General features: G+C 33.3%; 1 protein-coding gene across 20 annotated transcripts in view; it reads right to left on the reverse strand.

Moving 5' to 3' along the window:
* Positions 1 to 27186, reverse strand: part of Hk (potassium voltage-gated channel subfamily A regulatory beta subunit hyperkinetic) — an 81876-nt gene that overhangs the window by 16275 nt on the left and 38415 nt on the right. For 19 of the 20 annotated variants that reach the window (XM_077445844.1, XM_077445849.1, XM_077445835.1 and 16 more), the window contains one exon: positions 2375 to 2448. In XM_077445844.1, coding sequence (XP_077301970.1) covers positions 2375 to 2448 — 74 coding nt within the window. Of the gene's footprint in view, positions 1 to 2374; positions 2449 to 7920; positions 8454 to 27186 lie in introns of all 20 variants that reach the window. The other variant, XM_077445856.1, reaches the window with a different exon arrangement.

Raw genomic sequence — 27186 nt, forward strand, 5'->3', positions numbered from 1 at the left:
TAACACATACGGTATTTTATAATTAAATACGTACATACATACATACATACACGTAAAATTGAATATCAATAAAATGTAAACGTTATTAAAAAAATATTTATGTAAATGAATTCCGTTGTGAATAAGCCGTTTGAATTTGGTTTCATTCTTTAAATAACAATTTTTATTTATGGTATATTTTTGAAAGAAGGCATCACTAAGCATTAATTTAATATTTATTTACTATCATTATTTGAATAAAGCGTGTTGTGAACATACATTCATACCTTATGAAAAAAAATAATCCTTTAAAAATATAACAGTATATAAAAAGGTAAAAAGAAATTCAAAGAATTGAGAAAAAGTTCGTATCGTAAAATGTTATTTTTTTGATACAAAAAAGGTCTTTTATCATATTTGTATTATATGTTTTTCAATACATATGATTTTCAGACTACAAAATTTTAGATTTTTTGACTTGGGCACAAACTTCAACGGGTCTATGAAGATAGTGCTTTGTCAAAGGCCCCCAGATTTTCAAGTGAATTCTTGGAAGGCCGAGGCTTGATTGAAGGTTAACATAGCAAAATGAGCAAATCCAACATCAAAAGCATGCCAGTATCCAGGGGATCATCCTTAAGGAATTTGTGCCTCAAAGTCAGACGGTAAATCAGCATATTTGCCGAAAATTTCTTAGATGTATGTATGTACATATGTCAAGTTCGGCGTTCGTAAGATGATTTTCGAACAAGAAATTATTCACTATTGTCAATTTCTTAGAAAAACCATGCTTTTTTTGCTTTTTTGTTTTGAACACTAATGGATCGGTTTATTCTGATTTAAAAAGCATCCATTCAACGCCGAGACCGAACATTAAGAGCACTTGGGTAATGCAAAACGACAATGCGCTTTGCCACACGCGATTTCAATTGATGATTTTCTAGCAAGTAGAAACATCCCCGTCGCTCCTTAGTCCCACAATTCACCATACATGACTTTTCCATTTTGAGAAGATTTTTCCGCCAAAGGACACACTTGTGGGACATTGGAACATTGAGAAAAGGTCATAACCGATATGCTGAAAACTATTGCAGTATCTGAATTCTAGCACTGCTATGAAAAGTGGAAAAATCGTCTCCAGCGTTGTAACTATAGGCATGTACTTTGAATTAGATTAAGTGGAATTGTAATTTCAAATGAATATTATTAAAAATCAATTTCATCTCAGAATGTAAATTTTTCAAAATTCTATCTGAAAAATGTGTTATCCGTTATACAAGTGCTCCATAAGAAACGGACGTTTTTATTGTAGTGAGTAGTACTCGGTGTTTAGAGGGAAAAAAAACCTATAATGATAGTTTTTTGACTTCTCACTCTATGCAATTTTGATGTCATGCTAATAATAATGAATATAACGAAAACTTTGAAAAAGAATAATCAACAGGGAAAATGTATGATTAATATAAATAAGTTAATTTCACACTTTGGTGATGTCGACTGGCCTGCCCGTTCACCTAACCTTTCCATGTATGATTTTTAATTGTGGATAGCACAAGGATCTAAAAGCACACGTGTACAAAAAAAGTCACCCACATTGGAAGAACTGAAGATTGCAAAGCAAAATCAAATCGAACAAATGGAAACACTGCGAAGAATGGAGAAAAAAACGGCTCCAAACGTAAAAACGATTTATCATTTTAAGTTTTATAATTTTTTATACATAAACATTTCAACACGGCATAATTTACCTTTATTTCTATGAAAATAAATAGTTTTTATACGAAAAAATGACGAAATACTGTTTAATTTAAAACCATCCGTCTTTTATGGACCAATACATATAATATGAAAATACCTAACAACCATGATTCATCAATTGAGGACCATCGTCTTGTAAAAACACATTTCATTCAATTGAAAATATAATGCGTACATACATATAATATAACTTTATTTGAAAACAGGATGATAAACTGTTTATTAAAAAAACTATAGGTCAATGATTAGCGTTGCTCGAGCGGATGAAATTTGAAAAAAAAACATTCGCTTCAATCACTTTAAAAGAGCGTATTTTAAACATTCTGTTGGATTGATTTGTGTATGCATATATACAATTTTAATTAGTGACCAATCTTATATATTGAGAATTTTTTTTCAGATTTACTCATTTTATTAGAACCGATATATACGACATCTTAAGATAAAAACATTCGGCACATAAGAAATTTCAGAAGTTTTAAGCCATTCCATAACATCGTTGACGTATGTTGACCACATGCGTACATTCATCAAATTCCAACCACCATCAATTAAACCGAAACTTTCAAGCACTATATTTGACCCTAGAGTGTTGGGCTTGGAATTTATATGGGAGGGGATTTGAAATCGGACTAACCTTGATCTAACATCTGCTGAGAAGTGGCACTGAAGTCATCCATGCAGTCCAGGGAGGCTATTGGAGCTCGGCACCTGCAAAAAGACGTCGCAACACATGAAGGAGGCCGGAAAAGTGGTCAAGTGGTCGAATTGTTGTCCCTCGTCGACAATACTCCGGCCACACCAGACGAAACAATAATATTGTATGCAAGTGAGACAAACGGTGAACGAACGACACTTGTCCAACGCCGATCAAAATCGAAATCACTCGAAATTGGTCGCGAAGGATGTGTCGACGTTGAGACGGACAGACACAATTGTATGAATTGGTAAACCGCGAATTAATTGCTATTTAAGTGGTCAAAATACACAAGAACAAGGCTAAGAGAGCATCGACGCAAATTCACACACTATGTTTTTTTTTTACTATCTTGATTCAAAATTTTAAACATATAAGTCATGGAAGTCAATAAAATTCAAGTCTAGTACATTTTTAGCAGTTCATTACGAAAAACATAATAAATATATTTTGTTCGTATACATATAATACGACTACAATCAAGACTATCACTTTACAACTTCGAAACCAAAAGCCCAAAGGTGGCGACTGACTTGTTAAACTATTAAACAATTAAACAATAAAACAATAAAGAATTCCCGCATTGTTAAAAACAGGGCTATGGAGTTGGAGTCGGAGTCGTAATAAAAAAATCAACCGACTCCAACTCCTTTTTTATTATTTTCTTATCCACTAATTAATTTAAATTTAATAATTTCTTTATAAAAATCATGAATTTAAATTAAATTATAAATAAAATCGTTGAATTGCACATATTTTGATGTGCTGTGGCTAAGACCAATTGTTTCCTCCAACCCATACTTCTTTTTTCACTCATTTTTTTAATAAAATTGACTTGTTTGTGTATGAAATTTATATACATACATACATTATGTATGTATTTACTTTTAATTTACACCCATTTCATTACCAATAATTCAATAAATTGGGCTACATGTCAATTTTATGATTTTTTATATTGAATATTGCTATTATTATCATTACAAACAATTTTATACGTTGAAAAGAAAAGTCGATGCTACTAAAATGATTGTAGTAACATCGACTTTTCTACAACTTGAACGATTTTAGTAAAATTGTTAAAGTTGGAGACGGGAGCTTAGAGTCGGAGTCGGAGTCGGTAAATTTTTAAACGAATCCACAGCCCTGGTTAAAAATGCCGAGTTTAACCATTGCAACAAGGAAATTTGAAATCAAAGAATACTAAAACAATTCAAACTTAGTACTTTTTGACATTATGTTACAATTCAGTCGCCATTAAAATGAACTAAAAACACCATTTGCGAATATGCGATCCGATTTTCACTTAGCCTGCATACGAGTGACATACATTATACATAAATGGTGATACTGTGTGTAACAAAATTGTTCGCCGAGTGCAAAGTTCCATTTATTAAAAAAAATTGATAACTATGTATGTCACATTTGCAATCGACGAACGCAAATAACATGTGAATAATTTGCCATCTACAGTCGTGTAGCGTTAATAACGCGCATTTCACACAACAGTTTTTTAAAAAGCTTTTTTTTTAAATTAAAAAGTTGTAACAGTAAAATGCTGCAGGGGCAAGCGGCTCGTCCCAATATTGATTTTTTTGTTTGTTGTAGATGTGACACGCGTACACGTTTAAACAGACCATTTAATATTGATGACGATACGTTTCAAGTCATTGGGTCGATTCGACTTACGCACTATGGACGCGCCTCGACGCTTCAAGCGGTAAATTCAAACGCCGTTTTCAATTTGACAAATTGTAGCTGTGGGTGTGTGTTTGTGTTCATAAATTAGCAGAATTTAATTAACTTTACCATGCGTGTTCTCTCTCTTCCTAATTTAACATAATATTATAATAATTAAGTAGAACGCGAAGATTGCTGACATATTGGTGCTTTGGAAAAGGGGTGCGTAAGCGGTGCGATACGATTTTGATTTTTCAAATGCAAAAGCAGTCAGATTTGTTACTTTTAGTAGGCGTGAGCTTTCGAAAAAAATTACGTACTTTAATGTATATTTCTTCAAAATTAACTGTGCGTTTAGTTACCTAAGATTCAACGATTCCATTATTGCGCAATGTTACGTGACACAAAAGTACGAATGTGATGCAGCCCGTTTGCAAAATTTCGCACGTCGATCGTAACATACAAACCTTCCTATTTGTGTTATGAAAGAAGTATTCCGATCATACATTTATCAAAAAAGATCTTCTCAGGTTTCACAGAGTATGTTTAAATTGCACACAAAAAACCAAAAAATAAATCAAATAATTATTTAAAAGTGGGTAAGTGTTTGTGTCATGTATAAATACAACATAATATTATATAAGCCCCATGATTTTTATGACAAATTATTTTACATTTTTGAAACAATATAATTTAATATATATTTTTTTGTAAAAATTTAACAATATAATACAAACAGTTTTTTTTTATATGTTTCTTTTAAATATGTATATATATAAAATTTAAAAAAATATATACATAGTATAAACTTCGATAAAATATATAAATATATACACATGTATATATAGGGAGTCACTGAGAATGAATGTCGTAAGAAATTATTTCATTATCGGACCGTATCAAAATAAATAAATAGATTGAAACACGCTATAGTTGAAAATGTAAATTCAGTCATTTATTCACAGAAAAAAATATATATTTATAGATCATTTTCAATGATACACTGTTTTATGTATTTATAATGTATAATAAAAAATTAAACACAACTGTGATAAGCCATCAAAGAAAAAATATATATGAACAAAAAACATCAAATAATATATAATAAACAATGTATTATTTTGCACATGAATTTGCGTGGTTGTAGTGGAGCCATCTTGATACATATTATATTTAATATATAATATATATATGTATATATATAAACAGATATTTTTATTTTATTATTCTACATATATATTTTGTAAATCTGCTGGTTTTCGCCGGGTATGCTTGATACATTTATACGCTACTACGCATGTTTGGAATTCAAAAAACATTTCTTTCCATTTTCTATGTACTCTCTGTAATCGCTTCTATTGTGAAATCATTTTCCCCGTTGGTTACGCTTTTCTCGCTTAACGACGTGTTTCTCTTCCACCGGAGGATTACGAACGGGACAGAATGGAGGAGGTTCAGTAAAAAAAGTCTATGTATATAAAAATATACATTGCACTCAAGTACTAAAATTGATCTAAACCCACTAAGAGCAAACGACGTTCGTCGGTAGTTAAACTATGTATAATATGTATTATTTATGAATAATATAACAGTATTCGTATTCTAGGGCCATGTGTTGCTTAGAGCGTCGCTCAAACAACGAACAATAGTTTCAATAGAATAATAATAATAGAACAATAGAACCGAGTTTCGGGTTATTCTAAAGTATATTATATGTATGTGTATCTATACAGTTAAATTTAAACTAATCAGCTAAAAGGACCAACTGAAGAACACATTTATATTTAAACGAAAACGGAAAACTAAAAAACACATTCATTTTTAAATACAATATTCAAAAAAAAAAACATCAACGATCAAACTATTGAGCCTAACGTGCGGCACTAGATTATATAATACAATATTTTGATTTTTTTTTTTGTTATTACTTGTATATATATCTAATATTTTTTGGTATTTTTAAAGCTCACCGCACGTTGACTAGAATCATCAAACTATTTTAAAAAACTAATGGGATAATATTTTTGGCATGGCAAAAATATGTAGAAAAAATGACACGACAAATGTCAAAACGACATTTAATGTCAAATCAACATCTCTAAAATAGCTCGCACGACAGAATCAGCGTTCACCCGGCAAATCAAACGCCAAACGGGCTACCAGTAACAAAAATAAAATTTGACATAACCAGTTATGTACATTTTCACTGGGTAATCGTAATATCTTAGCAGCCAACACTTATTTATGTAAGGGTTAGGTTACGTTAAGTTAAGTTAAGGTTGACCCTATTCATTTAAGATTAGGTTGTTAGGGTTGGTATTTATTTTTGTCAAATTTTTATTACTGGCAACCGATTTGACGTTTGATTTTCCGGGCGAATACCGAATCTGTCGTGCGAGCTAATTTAGATAGGGGCACTATTTTTATTTGCCGGGCCGATAAATGGTACCCAAAACTAATATAGACTTGCGGCTTACCACTATCAGTATAATTCTTTCATACAAAAAACACCAATAAAAATAGCATATAAATATATATATGTAGTTCAAATTATACCACACACTAAATTTTAACAAAAAAAGTGCAATAAAATCAGAGGCAGTGTTAAAAGAGTGAATTCATATCCAATACCAGGCCTGATCCTAGACGAAAACATACGATAAATCGGATTCAAACTACCAACTTACCTATGCAGTGATGTATAAGTGTGTGACGCAAGTAGGTGGAATTGCATTAAAGTTCAAGTTGTATTGAAAGAATACGCAAATTTCTTAACTAATTCAACCTTTGGTTTAGGGGGTGCGACTTAAGCGAGTAGACCGCGCGTCGATCGATCAGCTTAATTTAACCGATATTAAAAACTGAATTTTAAGTATATTCAGTTGGCAAACATGACTTGCATCGTTTACAGTGCTGTAAGGTGATACAACTTTCAGTATTACACAGTACATTGGATAATTGCATAAGTTCATGTAAGATTTTCATTAGTTTTTTTAACAGTAAGCTTTCATGAATTTATGCATTCATCTAATACGGTTAATTGTTCAAGCTCGGTGATATTTAGGTGCGTGTGAAAAAAGTGTTTCGTAGTGGTGGGGGGCGCGACTCGAGCGAGTTGACCGAACGCTACTGGTTTGACTCGATGGACATGTCACAAATTAATTTGAGTGATAGTGTTGGTGATTTTACTCCGATTTACCATACACTTTCGAGAGAGATCTAGGGCTGTCGACGTCACTCCATCACACTGTCGGCCAAAAAAATATATACAGAAAAAAATAAACAAACGAATAAAATACGAAAATAAAATCTACATACGCGTGCAATTGAAACAAAACCGAAAAGTATATAAATACGCTATTTAATAATACGCTATGTATTAACACTTTTTGACTTTTCATCGAACTGGACCAACATGCAGATCATACCCAAAAACTACACACAATCGACCGTCTCTAGGCGTGTTCGACACAAAAATGATGATAGACAAGAACAATGATACAAAAATAGGAACAAGGGTTGTGTTTTTGATTTTTTTGTTTTTTTAAAAAAATTTTTTTTTGAAGCTGATGTGCGTGCAATGTGCAATAAACTATTGTATTTTGAAGCTGACGAAGCTCATTCCTGGGTGTTTTTCAACCGTTTTGTCTGTGTTTTGGTGTTGTTTTTTTTTTTTTTGAAGGGGATATTATGTGGGTGTGGTGCGGTGGATTTTTTTTGGATTTAACTGAGCGGTGGTTGGGTGGGTGAGAGGGGGGGGGGGGTTGAGTGGTTGGTGATGTGGCAAGTTTTGGATTAGGGGTTACCGATAGATGGTAGGCGCCAAGTTGGAGTCTTCGCTAGTGTTGTCGGCGTTGTTTTCGTTGTGATGAGGCTGGGCTATGGCTGTAATGGTGGCAGCAGACGCCGAGTTGGCGTTTGCTAGTGGCACCGGGGCAGGGGGGGGCGCCACCACCGCAACATGGTTGCACACCACCGCCTGCGACATCTTGCGGTGGTGATGTTGATGCTGATGGTGCGGATGCGGATGATGATGCTGATGATGCTGGTGGTGTTGATGGCTGGATGTCGTCGGCGATGTGTTCAGGCAGATGTTTATCATAACTCCTGTCGGGGGGGTGTAGACACGAGTGGGGGCTCAGCGGGGCGTCGGGGCGCCGGCGACAAGGGCGTCGCTTCCGTGCATTATGCACGCCATTTTTAAAAAAATCTAGTAAAATTTTTACTCCTCAAAAAAACACTTATATGCTCCGTCGCAGATTACTACTTTGATTGACTTTCCCTTATGTATGTGATTTTTTTTGTTTTTGTTTTTTAACGGTTCACTGTATATGTCGTCCTGCAAACAAACACACAAAATGAAATTTGAACAATTCGTGTTGGGGCTGGTGGATGACCGTCGACGGTAAGTGCGTAGGTACAGAAAGCTCTGTGAGATTTGTATATATGTAGATCAGTGGTTCTCAAATGCGGCCGTTTGACGATTTACAACTTGTAAAGTAGAGCTTCATTTACGATGGCCCACCCTACTCCTCGGATACGTTTCGTAGAGTAGGGGTAGGTTTTCACTTATTTTCACAAATATTCGACATTTTTTTGTGAATTTTTCGTGCGCGGACTTTTGGCGGGATGGATACTTGCCGACGGACGCTTGAACGAACGAACATTTGACCGACGGACATTGGGCAGAACGGACATTAGGCCAATGGACGTTTAGCCGTGTGGACATTTGGCCGAACGAACATTAGGCCGACGGACGCTTAGTTGAACGGACATTTGACTTTGATTGTGTATCGAAATTACACAAAGCTTACTGAAAACAAATACATAATTCAGAAATCACTACGACCTCAATAAAATTGATAAATTTAAGCAATTAAAAATTTCATTCGGGCAAATGTCTGTTTGGCCAAGCGTCCATCGATCAAGTGTCCATTCGACCAATAGTCCGTCCGCTGAATGTTTCGCAGCTATTTTCTCATGTATTGCTTAATTTATAATTGAAAATAAATTAAATTATTGTTTATATACATATATAAAATTATTATTAATACAGAAACAGCACCTTTGAAGTAGCATGCCGTGGAAATTTCCTTGTTTTTATCGTACAATCTTACTTACGTGTGCGGGAGAAGAATACAAGGGGACTAGGTGACGTCTTACCGAGTCCCCATGTATCCTGCTCGGGTTTGGTGCATCCGCTCTAAAATCGCCAGATTAACAGAACGGCAGCTTTAAACGTAATTCTCGTTTTCTCGAATGATATATTGCACATCAGATGACGAGTAACCTTTCGATGTGCACAGATGCAATTATTAAAATTGAGTTGGATCTTTCTGGTGAGTTTAATAAGGCAAAATTCGGAACTTATTGAATCTTGCCTTATTAAACTCGCCTGAAAGATCCAACTCAATTTTAATAATTACCATTTTAATAATTGCATCTGTGCACATCGATAGGTTACCCGTCATCTGATGTGCAATCTATCATTCGAGAAGATGAGAATTGCGTTTAAAGCAGCCGTCCGTTAATCTGTCATTCAATTTGTCTGGCGATTTTAGAGCGGATGCACCGCATCCATCCTGCTCGTGCACAAGTACAAATTTTATCATAAGTACAAAAACATTTTTATCGCACAACACATAGAGAAAATCTCGCCAGAAAATCGCACATAGAGAGATTTTCATGGCGCACTGCTGATACATATGTATGTACATAGTCAAAGTCACAGTGTGTTTTCCACATTTTGGCATGAGATAAACTCTTACAAGTTTGCCAGCATATATTTCACAAAAAATTCTGAATTTAATCATTTTTTCAATTGGTTGCGTTCTAATGGGAAGTAGGAGCTGTAGAAAATTTGACACCATAAAATATACACATATTTTTCATGAGAATCCCCGCTCACTCTACGGATGTCAAAAATATGAAATGTAAAAAATATGCAAAACCATGTGACGTCAATTATGGAATACTCCTTACAATAAATTAAGATATAAAATTCATTTAAATTTAAATTTATTCAGAAAAATGTACACGTGTATAAAATATGCATGAAAAAACAACTTCAAAATAAGTGCAAACAAATTGCATCTATTTGTTTTGTGTAAAAGTAATAAACAAATTCTTTTCTTTTTAAAAAAAAAAATATCTTCCTTATGATGTCATTACAGGTTGCCCCCTGAGGACACCTGTGGTATTAAATTTGTACATATATTCAGCGCTTTTTTTCCCATGTAACGCGGTGGAACGGCGTTCCGGCACCTCTTTGTCTCAACATTTTTTTATGTTTCAAACGAATATTCTATATAATATAATTTAAATGTAATCTTTTCCAATAAAAATTTGACAAGTAAGTCCCTTTTTTTTTCAAAAAAAAGCCCTGCATATATTTATAGATTGTAAATTTTTGAAATCATATTAAAATAGTGGGTAGGATGGTTTTGCCAATTTTATAAGGAACCGTTTCAACAATGAAATCAGATAAATTAGCAAACTCTGATAGGAAACGATCGACTTTGAGTCACAAATATCCAAATCTGATAGGCAGCACTACAGAAATACTTCGGAATAAATTCTTTTCAATCGAGGTCAGCTTACAGGATTGAACCCGGGAACCGCTTGGTATTTAATATTAACGCAAGCACCGATCTATAGTGCTGGAAATATGTATATCCACCAATAATAAAATAGGGTTGCCAACTGTGACCGATTGGCTGGAATGGGAATTGAATTCCATTTTCGGGACATGGATTATACAGGAAGTTTTCCTAAATATGCCCTCGGGCACACAGAAACATACATACATACATATCCTACGTTACACGACAAAAATCCATCTCTTGTACATACATATGTGCAACCATGCACAGGGAAACAGATATCAAATGGAACAAGTTTCCACGTGTCCGAGGACTATATCTCTAATGTGAAAACTTCAAAAAACAAAAAATCAATATTACTATAAGTAAAAAAATTATAGTAAGATATATAAATAAATATTATTTAAAATATATACATATATGTATATATACATATATACATACATAAAAATTTCAAATTTCAAAGAAGAGGTGCAAATATAAATTCAATTATAGACATTGAAATATTTACAGATAGGCTGTCATTTAAAAAATAATTTGATATCCAAATGTATTTTCAAGTATACGTGAGGGGAGAAGTGTGCGGGGGAAGGAGGGAGGTTGAACAAATTCATTGTCTGCTCAATTTTTCAAATTTGCACCTATTTATCTTTCAGCCGAATTGAGCTAAAAAATATCAATAACATAATTTCTTGTGGGAATTATAATAAAAGCGATTTTCTTAAGGAAAATACATACATAAGTGAGAGATACATTTTTTGCAATTTCTTAAATAAATACAACGGTTTTTATATACATAAATGCGTATATAAAATATGTATGTAGACGACAAATGAGAACAACTTTCGATAGAAGGTCCGATCACTTGATGAAAAATTTACCGTTCAAACTATACTATGCTTAATTACATATGTATGTACATAAATGGTTATATTACGATTTACAATTAAACAGTGATTTGTATAAATTAAGCTAATTTGTTAACTCAATAGAAGCACTTATGTATGTATGTGAAGTTACAAATAATGTGTCGTGAATCTTTTTATGTTTCATAAAAATAATATATTATTTTAAATTGAGATTTTTTCAAGTGAAAAACATCGTCTGAAAACCACCGATAATGTAATTTGTAATTGCGCAATTTGGGCATGTCAAAAACACGGCCGCACGCTGTGTTTGTACACATAATATACAGAATATTTTCAAACTAATTGAAAATTGCTACAGTATTTATTTAGGTTTTAGGATTTATACGTTAAATAAATACAACATTGAGCAAAAACAAATTTGAAAATATTATATACGCCTACATAATTTCCTTTGACGGGCTTAGTCGCACGTGAATATTATACAAAATAAATGGAATTTCGAATACGATAATACCTTATCTAATCTTTTTGAAATACGTATTATGTACACACTTGTATTGAAAATCGAGTAAGCCGTACACTTGAGAGACTGGATTACTTTTATCTCAAATATACATATGTACATGTATATTTATTTCAGATAAACAGTGTATTAGCAACGCATTGGCAACGGGGCTGTTTCAACATCAATTCGATGCTTTCGTTATACGATTTTTGTAGCTAGCTTATCACTTTATGAAATATTTTTTAAGTTAGAAAATAACTTTCCGCCAATGGCGCTTCTTTTCTTCACTTTTTACGAATAATAAATAAATTAAAAATAAAATATACCGTTATAATATCCAATATAAATTTATTTTGACTTTCACAAAACTTTTCAAAAAAAGTTTTGAAAAATCAATTCTAGCCAATTTTAATTTCGCCGATTTCAATTTTAATTATAATCTTATTTTAATCAATTTTAGTTTTAATTTTAATTTCAGCAAAGCCAATTTCGATTTATTTATTTTTTCGATTGATAGGCGCCGATTTGATTTGTTTCGATTCAATGGATTCAGTCCCCGTGGGGGGCGCAAGGGGCAAAAAGCCGTCGTCGAACAAATGATTCGATTTTTTTTTTCGATTCATAGGCGCCGATTCGATTTTTCGCCGAAGCCCTAAACGGCAATTGCTCATGGGGGCGCAGAGGGGCGAAGCCCTAATCGGCAATGGCTAAGGAGGGCGCAGAGGGGTGAAGCCCTAAACGGCAATTGCTCATAGGGCCGCAGAGGGGCGAAGCCCTAAACGGCAATAGCTAAGGGGGGCGCAGAGGGGCGAAGCCCAAAACGGCAATTGCTCATGGGGGCGCAGAGGGGTGAAGCCCTAATTGGCAATTGATCATGGGGGCGCAGAGGGGCGAAGCCTTAAACGGCAATAGCTAAGGGGGGCAGAGAGGGGTGAAGCCCTAAACGGCAATAGCAATAGCTAATGAAGCGCAGCCGTCATCGAACAAATGATTCGATTTATTTTTTTTTCGATTCATAGGTGCCGATTCGATTGATTTTTTAAAGTGCAAAGGCTCAGGGGACGTGGAGGGCGAAGTCCTAGAAGGCAAAGGCTCAGTGGGGCGCGGAGGGCGAAGCCATAGAAGGCAAAGACTTAGGGGGGCACCGAGGGCGAAGCCCTAGAAGACAAAGGCTCAGGAGGGCGCCGAGGGCGATAATAAATAAATTTTAAAATTTTTACTATTAGATTAGTCATTAGAGCGAAGCCGGGTAATACAGCAATTATGTATGTAAAAAAAAGTTTTTTTTAGTTCTTGTAATTTTGTTTTGATTGTTCATTTTTAATAATAAAATTTTTAGTAATAATTTTTAATTTTTTTAATAAAATTAAAAAAGGGCCGCCAAATCAGATATGTATGTGCCAAGGGCGCCACAAACATTGCTACGACTCTGGAGAAAAACATGTATAATAGTAGAGTAGTCATTTTGGGTCAAAGGAACCCAAAAGAGAAAAAAAAATTATGAGTAATGACTTTTTTGATGGAAAAAATATTTGATAAATTATATCACAACTATCGGACGATAGTGTGAATAAATTATGTTTTCTTAAATAAAAAAAAAATTTAGTTCCAAATATAATATTAATTTATAAAGAATTCATTACCACTCATAACTTTATTTTGGGCAATATGTATATCTTAGTAATAATAAATAATGTTTATTGGCGTTGGTTAAATAGCACTTTTAATATTTGGCACAAAAAAAAAGTAGTTTATTTTTGAAATTGAAAAATCATGTAATTTATATATAGGTAAACCGGTAATTGCTAAAAAATTATAGGAATACCGGTAACCTTTTTAGCGTAATGGAAATTACGCTAAAAAGTAAAACCCAATATGTACCAACATATTAAAGCCTACAAATATTTAAATTATTCTAGTATGTTAATATTTGCTAAATTATTCTAGTATGTTATATTAAAAATGTTAAATACAATTTTAGAAAAATCCAAATATTTTTAAGACATTAGTCTGGTACATGGTATAAAAATATCCGAATTACAGATTGCAAAACCAGTATACCGGTTTACCAGTAAATCGGCATTATTTGGCCATCGATAATTAATGATATTGTTTTATCGCGAATTAAGTAGAGAGCCCACCCTAATATATTCTAAAACGCTATTTAATTCGTAGTATTATTGAAAATTTATGCCCATTCAAAACTCCCAATAAAGTCTTCACGGTCTATTGGATTTCCGCCTTCGGGTAATCGCACACTTTTATGTATGTACATATGTACATATCAGTGGCGTGCGGTCCATGGATGCGGTGGATGCGGCGCATCCCCTATAACTTTAAAAAGCCAAGAGTATTTTTAATAAATATTTGAATTTCGCTTCGATGTATTCTTAGTGATGTACGTGATTATGATGTAGTTTATGAGTATATATATATATATATTTCACATATCACGTGTTTTTTGTTACATGATGCATTATATAGGATCTTTTGATAATTTTTATTAAGGATTCGCATAGGCGGGCGGGCGGCCGGCCGGCCACAGGCGAGTGACGCTGGCGAGTAGACGCTGAGTGAAGTGCGCCCGCGTCATGGATTCGGAGTCGATACCGATCCCATTTGCGCATGCGCACTATGAGGCTGTCTTATTCGCGCGGACGCGTTGACACTTGTTTAACCTCTACGGTGGATTCGGTTTCTCTGTTTGCTTATCTATTGAGTTTCACTTGGAAGCCGCTGTTGATCGATATTTCCGCACGCTACGCCCCAAGTTATTTATCAAAAAGCTAGCCGATTCATTTCTTTAGACGAAGTTAATCATTTATACTGTAAGTTGGTTATTTTTTACTTTTGAATTAAGTTTTCATTTTAATTAGTTTCGTCTAACTTTATTTTTAGTTTACTGTTCCACTACTTACGAGTTTTCATTATTGCCTTTAATATGGATATCGAAAATAACAATGAGAGTGGACTTGTCGTCGAGATCAATAATAATTGCAATTGTTTAATTGAAAATGTGCTGAAAAGAAGATTTGCTTCTCTCCCATTTAATGAAAAGGAGATTATTGTTAAGAGCCCCAAACCCACACCAATATTAAATATTCAGTCTAAAACAAAAACATTTAAAAGGTATTTTAACACAGAAACATACGAAAAAATTTCATGGATTTGTGGATGTGCTCACTTAACGAAATTATTCTGTTGGCCATGTATTTTATTTTCTCAAGAAGTGAATGTCTGGAGTAAATTTGGATTTTCTGACCTAAACAATTTAAGTAAATCGCGCAAGAGACATGAATGTTCTCAAGCTCACATATGTTCTGCTGCTCAATTAAAAAAATTTGGAAAGGGACCTCGTATAGAAAATTTTTTAAGTGCTCAATTTAAAGCAAATATTGAAATGCACAACAAAGAAGTTACTGCAAATAGATACATTTTGTCGAAATTAATAAGCGCGATCTGTTTTTTAGCAAAACAAGAACAACCTTTACGAGGACATTTTGAACACCAGGAATCGTAAAATAGAGGGAATTATATTGAATTGCTGTATCTGTTGAGTGAATCAGACATAAAATTGAAAACTCATTTAGATAACTCTCCGGTGTTTACTGGATTATCGAACCATATACAAAATGACTTGGTATCCGCAATATCAAAAGTCTTGCTAGATGAGATTAAAACTGAAATACGTGCATCAAAATTTGTTTCCATAATTGTGGACGAATCTACAGATATCAGTCGCAAAGCTCAGCTATCTACTATTTTTAGATATGTAGATGAAAACAATGAAATTCAGGAGAGATTAGTTGGATTTGTCGATGTTAGTCCCAATAGAACAGCTAATTCTCTTTTTCAGCACATACGTGAGACCTTGGAAGAATTTGGTTGTTTGGACAAATTAATTGCACAAACGTATGATGGAGCGGCTGTAATGTCCGGGGAGCATAATGGAGTGCAACGAAAAATTCGAGATATTTGTCCTAATTATTTATTTGTCCATTGTTACGCTCAGAGATTGAATTTAGTTTTGTCGCAATCTGTTAACCATATATCCGGATGCAAACGTTTTTTCAGCCGTATGTTGTCATTTTCAACTTTTTTTTGTAAGTCTTCAAGAAGAATTTCCCTTCTCGATTGTCAAATAAAAAAACGATTTCCCACTGCTGCCCCTACACGATGGAACTACAATAGCAAAATTTTAAATATGGTATTAGAATATCAAACAGAATTAATGGAAATATTTAATCAAATAATTAATGATGAAGACGAATGGGATACTGATGCTGTCATAAATGCTGAAGTCCTTCATCGTTATTTAAAAGAGTTTGAATTCAATTTCAATTTGCATTTATTTTCTGCAATATTTAATTCGGCAGATTTTTTATTTGAAATTTTACAAAAAAAAACCTTTGACATATCGTATTGCGTAAGTGAAATTAAAAAATTTGTAAAATATTTAGATAACAAAAAAGACGATTTTGATTCATTGTGGAACAAAGTAATAACTAAAAATTTTAATAGAAAAAGAAAATATGCTGAATGTGAAGAAGATGTGAAAACAACGTATAAACTTCACTATTCTGAAATTTTAGAAACTCTTTCAGTAAATACAACCAATCGATTTCGAGATATCGAAAATTTAAAATTTCTTTTAATTTTTTTTAACGTCAAAAAATTTAAAGAATATGAAAAAAATTTTCCAGATATCCTATTTAAATCACTCCACCTAACTTATGGAAAATAATTTGATTTGATGAAATTAAAAAGCGAATTAATTTACATGTACTCAACGCAAGATTTTCATTTGAAATCTATAAATGACGTAAAGGAATTAATTGTGAAAGATGATCTAATAGAAGTTTTGGAACAAGTATTTAGTTTAATACAATTAATTTGTACGATACCTTCCACGAGCGCATCGGCTGAACGATCATTTTCGACTATGAAAAGAATTAAAACGTTCACCAGAAGTAGTCAAAGTGAAGAAAGACTCTCTGGTCTTACTAAAATTGCAATCGAAAAGAAAATAATGTCAAATTTAAAAAACAATAAAAAATTCTATGATGCGGTTATCGATGAATTTTGTAAAAAGGAACGAAGAATAAAATAAAATTTTAAAAAATAAATTGGTCGGTTTTTTTTTTCAAACAAGAGACAGCATCCCTTGTTTGAAAAGTCACCGCACGCCACTGGTACATATGTATGTACACACGTGTCTTTTATTACACTCAGTTCATTCCGGAAACGTACGTTTTCCGTAAAGCAGAGAGACCGCACTTCCGGCGAGAGCAAGTTGCAACTGCGTAGCCAAAGGACTGAATTTGCGAAAGCTGGTTGCAAAAATTGGGTCAACTCGAGCTCTCTTTGGATTTTGGCGTATTTGGTCGCCTAGCATAATGCGTAAGTACAATGCGGCGTATAATTTATCATGTACATTTGTTTTGTTCTCACATTGTACTTTATTATTTATTTATTTATTCTAAACAGACCATTGTGGCATAACAGGAATTCCTAAAGCGCCACAATGGTCACAAACTATAACACAAAAAAAAACAAAATAACATATATATATGTTTATATATATGTATGTACTTTAATAACTAAATACACTTTAACAACTAAATACAATGTATGTAGATAGATTACATATGTACATATTTTTATAGATTTCATTTTTACCATAGGTTGCTCCAAAACGACACCTTTGACCAAACTGGTACATGAATACCAAACACACTCTACAATGTAGGAATATTTAACAATCAACAAAATCGGATTTGTGACGAATTCACGAAAGGGGGGGCGGGAGGGAGAGGATGCCAATTTTATTGGTTCCGTCGCAAACAATTCAGTCAGAAAAAATGGTAAACTCTGACAGGAGACGGTCGATCTGGATTTAATAACCATCCAGAACTTTCCAGCAGCGTATATAATATTTAAATCAAATAATTAATCGATTTTGGCTTGGATTTGAACCCTCAAGCAAAAATTTAAACAACATTGGAAGCAGTCACTAAAAATATAATAATATTTAAATAGAGGGAGAATAATAGAAAATTTCTTGTATCAACAGTCAGCAACAATATATTACATATATAAGAACTCGCCAAAAATACAAAACCGGTGCGGTTGTATATATAAACTCGACGGTGAAATACACCGAAAAAGTTGGGAAAACGAGTCCTGAGATATTGCAAGTTGGTGGAACGAAGTAAACTCTTACAAAACATTCGTATGAGGCGCTAATGGAAGAGAGAAGATCAAGATTCACTCATATAATACATCACATCCAATTATGAAATTAACGATAAGCACAGGCTATCAGACAAATAGGTTAAAATAATCCCTGAAAGCCTACGCTCAGTGAGAAGGAAAATATCACATTCATGTACGGCAGCAACGATTTCATTAATAAGTCGGATAGCTTTAGGAATAAAAGCCATCCGATAAAGTACTGTGGCAGAAGGCGCAATCAAATTATGAGGATGAAGTACATAATTAAGAACATAAAGTTCCAATTGTTCTAGCCAACGACGAGCATGACGTATTACGAGTACTACGTAGAACCAGGAGAACAAACCGAATTAATAAGAAGTTTCTCAAAAATTCAAGGGAATTTTACCCAAGCATGCCCAAAAGAAAAAGAGTAGGGTAGATATGTATGTATATGGGTAATATCCACACTCTTTCCTATATAGGAAACGAAAAAATGCGTAAATATATGTATTGTAGATATACATATAAGCGGTGATCTCAAAGTTAATATGGAAAGCAGATATTTTGAACATCAAAAATGTTTATTATATTTGAAAGTTTATTATTTATTATAGTTATTTGATATATGTATATATGTAGATGTAAACCGCTTTTGGTTTTAGCAAGATGGCGTCACATCCCATACGAGTCGCAAAGCATCGCTTTACTTCATTCGTAGTTTAATGACCGCAGTATGGCCGTTTGTAGATCTGTTTTCTGTCTAGACAGTCTCGATATTATTATTTTACGAAAAACTATCTAGATGTATCAAACTATAATCGTTTTATATTGTTGAATATCTATACTTTAATGTATTGTTAATAAAATGTTATTAAGTCGTGTCAAATTTGATCAAACTGTGAAATGAAACGAAATAGATTTGTACTGAGTGCGTTTGATACTTCCAGATTGGATGTCAATTGTGGTTTGATCAAAAGCTTTATTGATACATTTTTGATTAAATATTTCTCAAAAAGGTATGCTCTAATATTTAAATAAAATTCTGTCAGAAATATAATTAACTTTTCAGACATTTTGATTAGAATACCCACCCCTCAAGTTTGATATTATTTGTAAATTTTTAAAATTTCACAAAGCATTTTAAGGTAAATTTCCGCTCAACTTCGCAATGATTTTAATCAATTATTAAATTTGAACTATATAACTATTATAAATTGTATTTACCAATCGTATACTTTTCTATGCAAAATGCAATGCAAACTCAATTATGTGCAGAAGTAAGTAACTACAGTTCCGGTTCATGCCTTTGAAATGAAATCTCCAAATATCTGAACCCTTATATTAAATCATCGAAATTAGATTTTCAGCTTATTATGTGCTACAGTTTTTGAAATATAGCATTTAAAAAAAAAATGTGACCAGATTTACAAACGGCCACACGGTGCATCGTGTAATTTAACTTTAGATTACTTTCTTTGGGATTATTTGAAGAGTGAAGTTCAAAAACCACGTGTTCGGTATGATAAAGAGTTTATTAATTCAGATGTAATACATACACGATGATTTATAGCTTCAAAGTTGAAAGAAGAACGCAGTTTTATGTATCAATGATTCATGACAGGTATGTATCAATAATTTACGACAGGTGTAAGTATCAAAGATTCACGACAGGTGTAGATCAAATACGGTGGCTTGGGAGAAAGAAGCTTTCTTGGCTCCGGAACATCAGGTCATGGATGGGACTCGGTCTCGAAAAGTTATTTCGGCTTGCCCATGATAGGGAAGAATTCGCACGGGCCATAAACGATGTCTGCCCATGGTAGTTGTCTACGTCCGAATACGGATTCGGCATTAGAAGAAGAAGAAGTGTGTATCAAAGATTCACGACAGGTGTAGATCAATTACGTTATTTTATCCAAAATCTTGACCTACATATATATACATTTTTGTCAATAAACGAAAGCCGCAATAGCCACGCGAACGATACTGCAACTTGCAAAGTGTATGTATTTCTATATGTAATAACGGAGCGTGTTATTATAGTATGTACATCGGTAGACGGGTTTTGCGCGGCAGCCATTTGCAGGTGTATACTATTTTATGATATTTATATGTATGTAGATGCAAGCCCTGACGACAGCAGATTCGATCAATAGAGCTAAATGCAACCCCCGGATGCAACGGAACAGCCATGCGTCTGTCTGGATGCGATTCGAATATTTGATGTCGTCTCAAAATGGCCGACAGCTTTATTCGTGCTGCATATATTAAATATGAAATCAAAATTATGGAAAGACAATAAAATAAAAGATACGTATGTGTCGTTCGTAGAGATCTCTAACTACGATATTCACATGGTAGTATGCTAAAACGATATATAAATCACCCAACTATTTTTCGCACAAGTTCTTTGTCAAAAAAGTAATTTTGAAATAATATTGAAGACAAAGGACATAAACAAATTAAAGGACATTAAAAAGAGTTTTTTGGAAAATCGATTTGAATTTTTTTTATTTTGTCAATTGGCTGGATTGAACAATGAAAATTTTGAAAATTTTACATCATATCAAAAAATTACGAACTCACCCATTGCAAACTTAAATGAGTCGCTCAGTCTGATAAGCGAAAATTCAAAATCACTCTTTTGCACCAAGTTCCCATAGATATTTGATGTTATTTTAATATTTCAAGAAATTGCTACTTCCAAGGAAATTTGTCTATTTAAAATATAATCAACACCGAAAAATTGCAGAACGATCGCGCAAAGAAGATGGTAATACAAAATTGCTTCTCACCCATAATCTATTGCGGAATGAATGCACTAATACATACATATATGTATATGTACAAAAGTAAATATGTATGCAACGGTTCCGACGCTCGTCCGATTCCGAAGCTTCCAGCCAGCCGACTGACTCTGTCCACCCCTGTTTTTCAGCACGTCTGCGTTTTGCTGCAGAACGGCGGGCACAAAATCAAAAAATCGATTCAACTATATAAAAAAACAAACGCGCTTTTCCGGTGCAGATGCGGATGTGAAAAAAAAATAACACGAACCGAAATCAAATCACAGACTGACGCAATCTTTGCGACTGTATGATCTTTGCTACGACATTTGAAATACATATGTAGATAAAGAGACAAATCTAACAATGTCGTTTCTGAGACCGAAGCATTATTATGTCAACTGCGATCATATTTATGAAAACACAAAATTTATACATAAAAGATCGTGAAGTTCATTGCCGAAAAAGAGTTATAATCATAAACAAGTTTCTCGTATGATCTCTGTTACAACACATTTGTTAGTTTCGTTTCAGAGACCGAAGCATTATTTGATCAAATGCGATTTTTGGGATTACATTTAATGGAAAAACTAAATTTACTGTGGCAAATTATACATACATATGTATGTAGTATAATGAAAGTAGTTATAAATAAAGACTTTTTTCCTTTCTCGAACGATCTCTGCTTTGGATAGTATGACAAATCTGTTAATTTTGTCTCCGAAACTGAAATATTATAATATATAATAAAATGCAATTTTGAGATTGTATTGATGAAAAAACTAAATTTACTATCAAAAGTTCACACAAAGTTCATCGCGTTAAAAGAGTTTTTGTTAATATTTCGGTCGTAATATCTGAGGATGGGCTCTCAGAGGAATAATTTCACTGTTTTCGTCAGAGTCGCTTTCAAAAACCATAATATTGTCACTGTCACTGTTACTCCCAACACTAACCGAATATTTCGAATGTCTATCAGCGGTATATTCCTCATCGTCATGATAAGAGACGACGTCGTCGTCATCATCGTAATCCATTTTAATTGGGTAATATCGTGGTGAAGAAACTATGTATATACTTATGGGGCCTGGCTAGAGTTGTGGAAGTTCTCGTAGCGGCTATGTTGTTGAAGTTGTTAAAGTTGCGGCTGGATCGTCGTGTGTCTGATCTCTGGAATCGGTGCAGCTATGATGTTCTCAATACAACTACGTTGAAGGAGTTCTCCGAAACGACGGTGTTCTCGAAGCAGTTATGTTGAAGGAGTTCTCCGAAACGGCGGTGTTACGAATTGATAATTAAATATTTACCAATCGTATACTTTTCTATGCAAAATGCAATGCAAACTCAATTATGAGCAGAAGTAAGTAACTACAGTTCCGGTTCATGCCTTTGAAATGAAATCTCCAAATATCTGAACCCTTATATTAAATCATCGAAATTAGATTTTCAGCTTATTATGTGCTACAGTTTTTGAAATATAGCGTTTTTAAAAAAAGATGTGACCAGATTTACAAACGGCCACACTGTGCATCGTGTAATTTAACTTTAGATTACTTTCTTTGGGATTATTTGAAGAGTAAAGTTCAAAAACCACGTGGTCGGTATGATCAAGAGTTTATTAATTCAGATGTAATAGATACACGATGATTTATAGGTTCAAAGTTGAAAGAAGAACTCAGTTTTATGATTTACGACGGGTGTATGTATCAAAGATTCACGACATATGTAGATCAATTACGTTATTTTATCCAAAATCTTGACCAACATATGTATACATTTTTGTCGATAAACGAAAGCCGCAATAGCCACGCGAACGATACTGCAACTTGCAAAGTGTATGTATACGGAGCGTGTTCATATAGTATGTACATCCGTAGACGGGTTTTGCGCGGCTGCCATTTGCAGGTGTATACTATTTTATGATATTTATATATATAAAATAGGTATAATGTTGTAGCTCGGGCGTCGAAGGCCCTCGGGTTCGTCATCCGGTCCTCCAAATGCTTTACTTCTATAAAATCATACAAAATACTATATTGTGCATACGTAAGAAGTATTGTTGAGTTTGCATCCCAAGTTTGGAACCCAGATTACTCTGGTGCAAGAGACAGATTGGAGCGCATTCAGAAGAGATTCCTGAGGTACGTCAGTAGCCGTTTTGGATTAACCTATACTTCCTATGAAGATGCTTGTAGGTGTCAGCATCTACTTCCTCTTGTCAAAAGAAGGGAGATAGCTGACATCTCAACAATTTTGAACATCCTTAACGGCTCGATTGACTGTCCTCAATTATTGAGCAGACTATCATTGCGTGTACCAAATAGAATGACTAGATGTAATGAGCTCCTTTACATACCTAATACTTTTTCTAATTATGGAAGAAGCTCATTCATCTGGCGTGCAAGCTCCACCGTCAACACACTAATCTTAACAATTTCTATGTTTGACTTATTTAATATTAATGCTATACAAGCTAGAGTAATTATTGCAAATTTATTTTTCGATGATTAATTTTAATGAAAGTTTATGATTATGATTATGAATTTTTATTTTGATGTATTTATTTTGTCTTTTTGTTTTTTGTTATATATTATATTTTTTATATTATTTCATAATTTTTATCATATTATTATTCTTATTATTCTGATATTTTTATTATACTGTTATTTCTATTTTTTTTCTTTTTTTGTTTTCTTTAACTATCTTACTCTATTATCATTTTTGTTTCTTATTTTAAATGTTTGAGCTTTTCTTTTTTTACCTATATGTGAAAATTATTAATGATTTACTTAACATAATTATATTTTTTTTACTATCAATCTAATAAACTGTAAACTGTAAATTTTCCAAATAAATAAAATAAAATAAAATATATGTAGGTGCAAGCCCTAACGACAGCAGATTCGATCAATAGAGCTAAATGCAACCCCCGGATGCAACGCAACAGAAATGCGTCTGTCTGGATTCGATTCGAATATTTGATGTCGTCTCAAAATGGCCGACAGCTTTCTTCGTGCTCCATATATTAAATATGAATTCAAAATTATGACAGACAATAAAATAAAAGATACGTATGTGTTGTTCGTAGAGATCGCTAACTACGATATTCGCATGGTAGTATGCCAAAACGATATATAAATCACCCAACTGTTTTTCGCACAAGTTCTTTGTCAACAAAGTAGTTTTGAAATAATATTGAAGACAAAGGACATAAACAAATTAAAGGACATTAAAAAGAGTTTTTTGGAAAATCGATTTGCACTTTTTTTATTTTGTCAATTGGCTGGATTGAACAATGAAAATTTTGAAAATGTTACATCATATCAAAAAATTACAAATTCACCCATTGCAAACTTAAATGAGTCGCTCAGTCTGATAAGCGAAAATTCAAAATCACTCTTTTGCACCAAGTTCCCATAGATATTTGATGTTATTTTAATATTTCAAGAAATTGCTACTTCCATGGAAATTTGTCTATTTAAAATATAATCAACACCGAAAAAAAATACCAAATATAAGATAAACAGTAGCAACTAGTGGTTAGCATATAGTGCTTTCGAACAAAGTGATCACGGATTCGATTTTATGTTTATAATTGTAATTGTCATTTCTTGGTCTGTATAATACACTCGCATATGTAAAGACGAGTGTGCAATGATAGATTAAATTAAATCAATTAACTTGCCCAAATATCATGATTTGACGTATTAAGTCTACAAGACTCAATAAATCACAGCAGTGCTTTAAAAACCATGTGAAACGTATAAGAGGTTAGTAAGAAATCATTGTAATTCATATGAATTGAACATAAAAATCACATATCGTACGGAGCATACAGATCCGTTGAGCGGTTTAGGAGATAAATGAATAAAAAAAGGTAGAAACCTATTAGAAACCGTCAAATTTTCCCACAGCCACAAATTGATACGTCATCTATTGTACATGTGTACATAGATAGAGTAATAAAAATGCGACGGTATATTAATATTCGAATATGAAAATGGGAACAAAGCTGCACCACTAACTCAATTGAGTCAAATTGCAGAACGATCGCGCAAATAAGATGGTAATACAAAATTGCTTCTCACCCATGATCTATTGCGGAATGAATGCACTAAAACATACATATTGTATATGTACAAAAGTAAATATGTATGCAACCGTTCCGACGCTCGTCCGATTCCGAAGCTTCCAGCCAGACGACTGACTCTGTCCACCCCTGTTTTTCAGCGCGTCTGTGTTTTGCAGCAAAACGGCGGGCACAAAATCAAAAAATCGATTTAACTATATATAAATATACGATATATAAATCACCCAACTGTTTTTCGCACAAGTTCTTTGTCAACAAAGTAATTTTGAAATAATATTGAAGACAAAGGACATAAACAAATTAAAGGACATAAAATGGAGTTTTTTGGAAAATCAATCAATTGGCTGGATTGAACAATGAAAATTTTGAAAATGTTACATCATATCAAAAAATTACAAATTTACCCATTGCAAACTTAAATGAGTCGTTCAGTCTGATAAGCGATAATTCAAAATCAGTCTTTTGCACCAAGTTCCCATAGATATTTGATCTTATTTTAATAATTAAAGAAATTGTTACTTCCAAGGAAATTTGTCTATTTAAAATATAATCAACACCGAATAAAAAATACCAAATATAAGATAAACAGTAGCAACTAGTGACAAGGGAAGTTACACAATGTCTTAAAATAAATGTCAAGACTAAAATTACAAATATTGAAATTACAAAATTCCAATATCTGAAAGAGTGATGCTATTACAGATAGAAGCACATCCAATAAACCTAAATATAATACAAGTATATGCGCCTACAGCCGACGCTAACGAAGAACAAATTGAAAAATTCTATGAAAATTTGAAAGTGGCAATAACTCATATTAAAAAACAGGAAATTTTATGTATATTGGGTGACTTCAATGCGGAGGTAGAAAACATCCAAACAGATGTCACTGGGAAATTTGGCTTGGGTGAAAGGAATGAAAGAGGAGACCGTTTAATAGCATTTTGCCAAGAAAACAATCTTATCGTAACGAATACGTGGTTCGATCTTCCTAAACAGAGATTATATACTTGGAAGTCACCACAAGACGGTTACAATGACAGGATAATTCGTAACCAAATTGATTATATTATTATAAATAAAAGGTTTCGCAACGCTATACATGCGGTGAAAACGAACCCTGGAGCGGATGCTAATTCAGATCATTGCTTATTGGGAGCAAAAATAAAGTTGCGCCTAAAAAATATACATAAAAAAAGGAATCCAATAAGCGCTTAAATCTTGAACTACTTAATATACCAGAGACGTCTAAAAACCTTTCTCGTAATATTAACAACGGAATGAAAAACGTAGACTACAATACAATGACAGAAGACACAGTAGATGACAATTGGTATAAAATTAAAAAGGCTATCGATGAACCTAGTAAGGAAATATTAGTCAAAGATACCAATTTAACAAAAAAACATGAATGGATGACGGAAGAAATTCTAGACTTAATGGACCGCCGAAGAACATTTAAAAATACAGACAACGCTCGATATAAAGATATCCACCGCTTGATTCCAAGTCCTTGAAAGAGAAGGACTTGGAAGAAAAATGCCATGAAATAGAGACCAAAAAGGCCAAAAATAAAAAAGCTTCAGGAAAGGATTCTATTCCTGTAGAATTATTAAAATTATTGGATGAAGAAGGCATTTGAATACTGACGAAACTTTTCAATCAAATATATGAAACTGGTAAAATCCCGCAAGAATGGTTACAGTCAATATTTATCCCCTTAGCAAAAAAAAATAAGCCAACCGGCTGCAATGACTATAGATTGATAAGTTTAATGAGCCACACCCTTAAAATACTTCTCAAAATCATCCAAGAGAGAATAAGGCGTAAGTGCGAAAGTATGATAAGCGATTCGCAATTTGGTTTCAGAAGAGGATTGGGAACAAGAGAAGCGTTGTTCTGCATGAACGTACTCCTACAAAAGTGTAGGGATTTCAAAAAGAGGATATACTTCTGTTTCATCGACTTTGAAAAGGCATTTGATAGAGTGGAACATGACAAATT

The sequence above is a fragment of the Arctopsyche grandis genome, chromosome 2, assembly GCF_051622035.1.
Source record: "Arctopsyche grandis isolate Sample6627 chromosome 2, ASM5162203v2, whole genome shotgun sequence".
Taxonomy (NCBI): domain Eukaryota; kingdom Metazoa; phylum Arthropoda; class Insecta; order Trichoptera; family Hydropsychidae; genus Arctopsyche; species Arctopsyche grandis.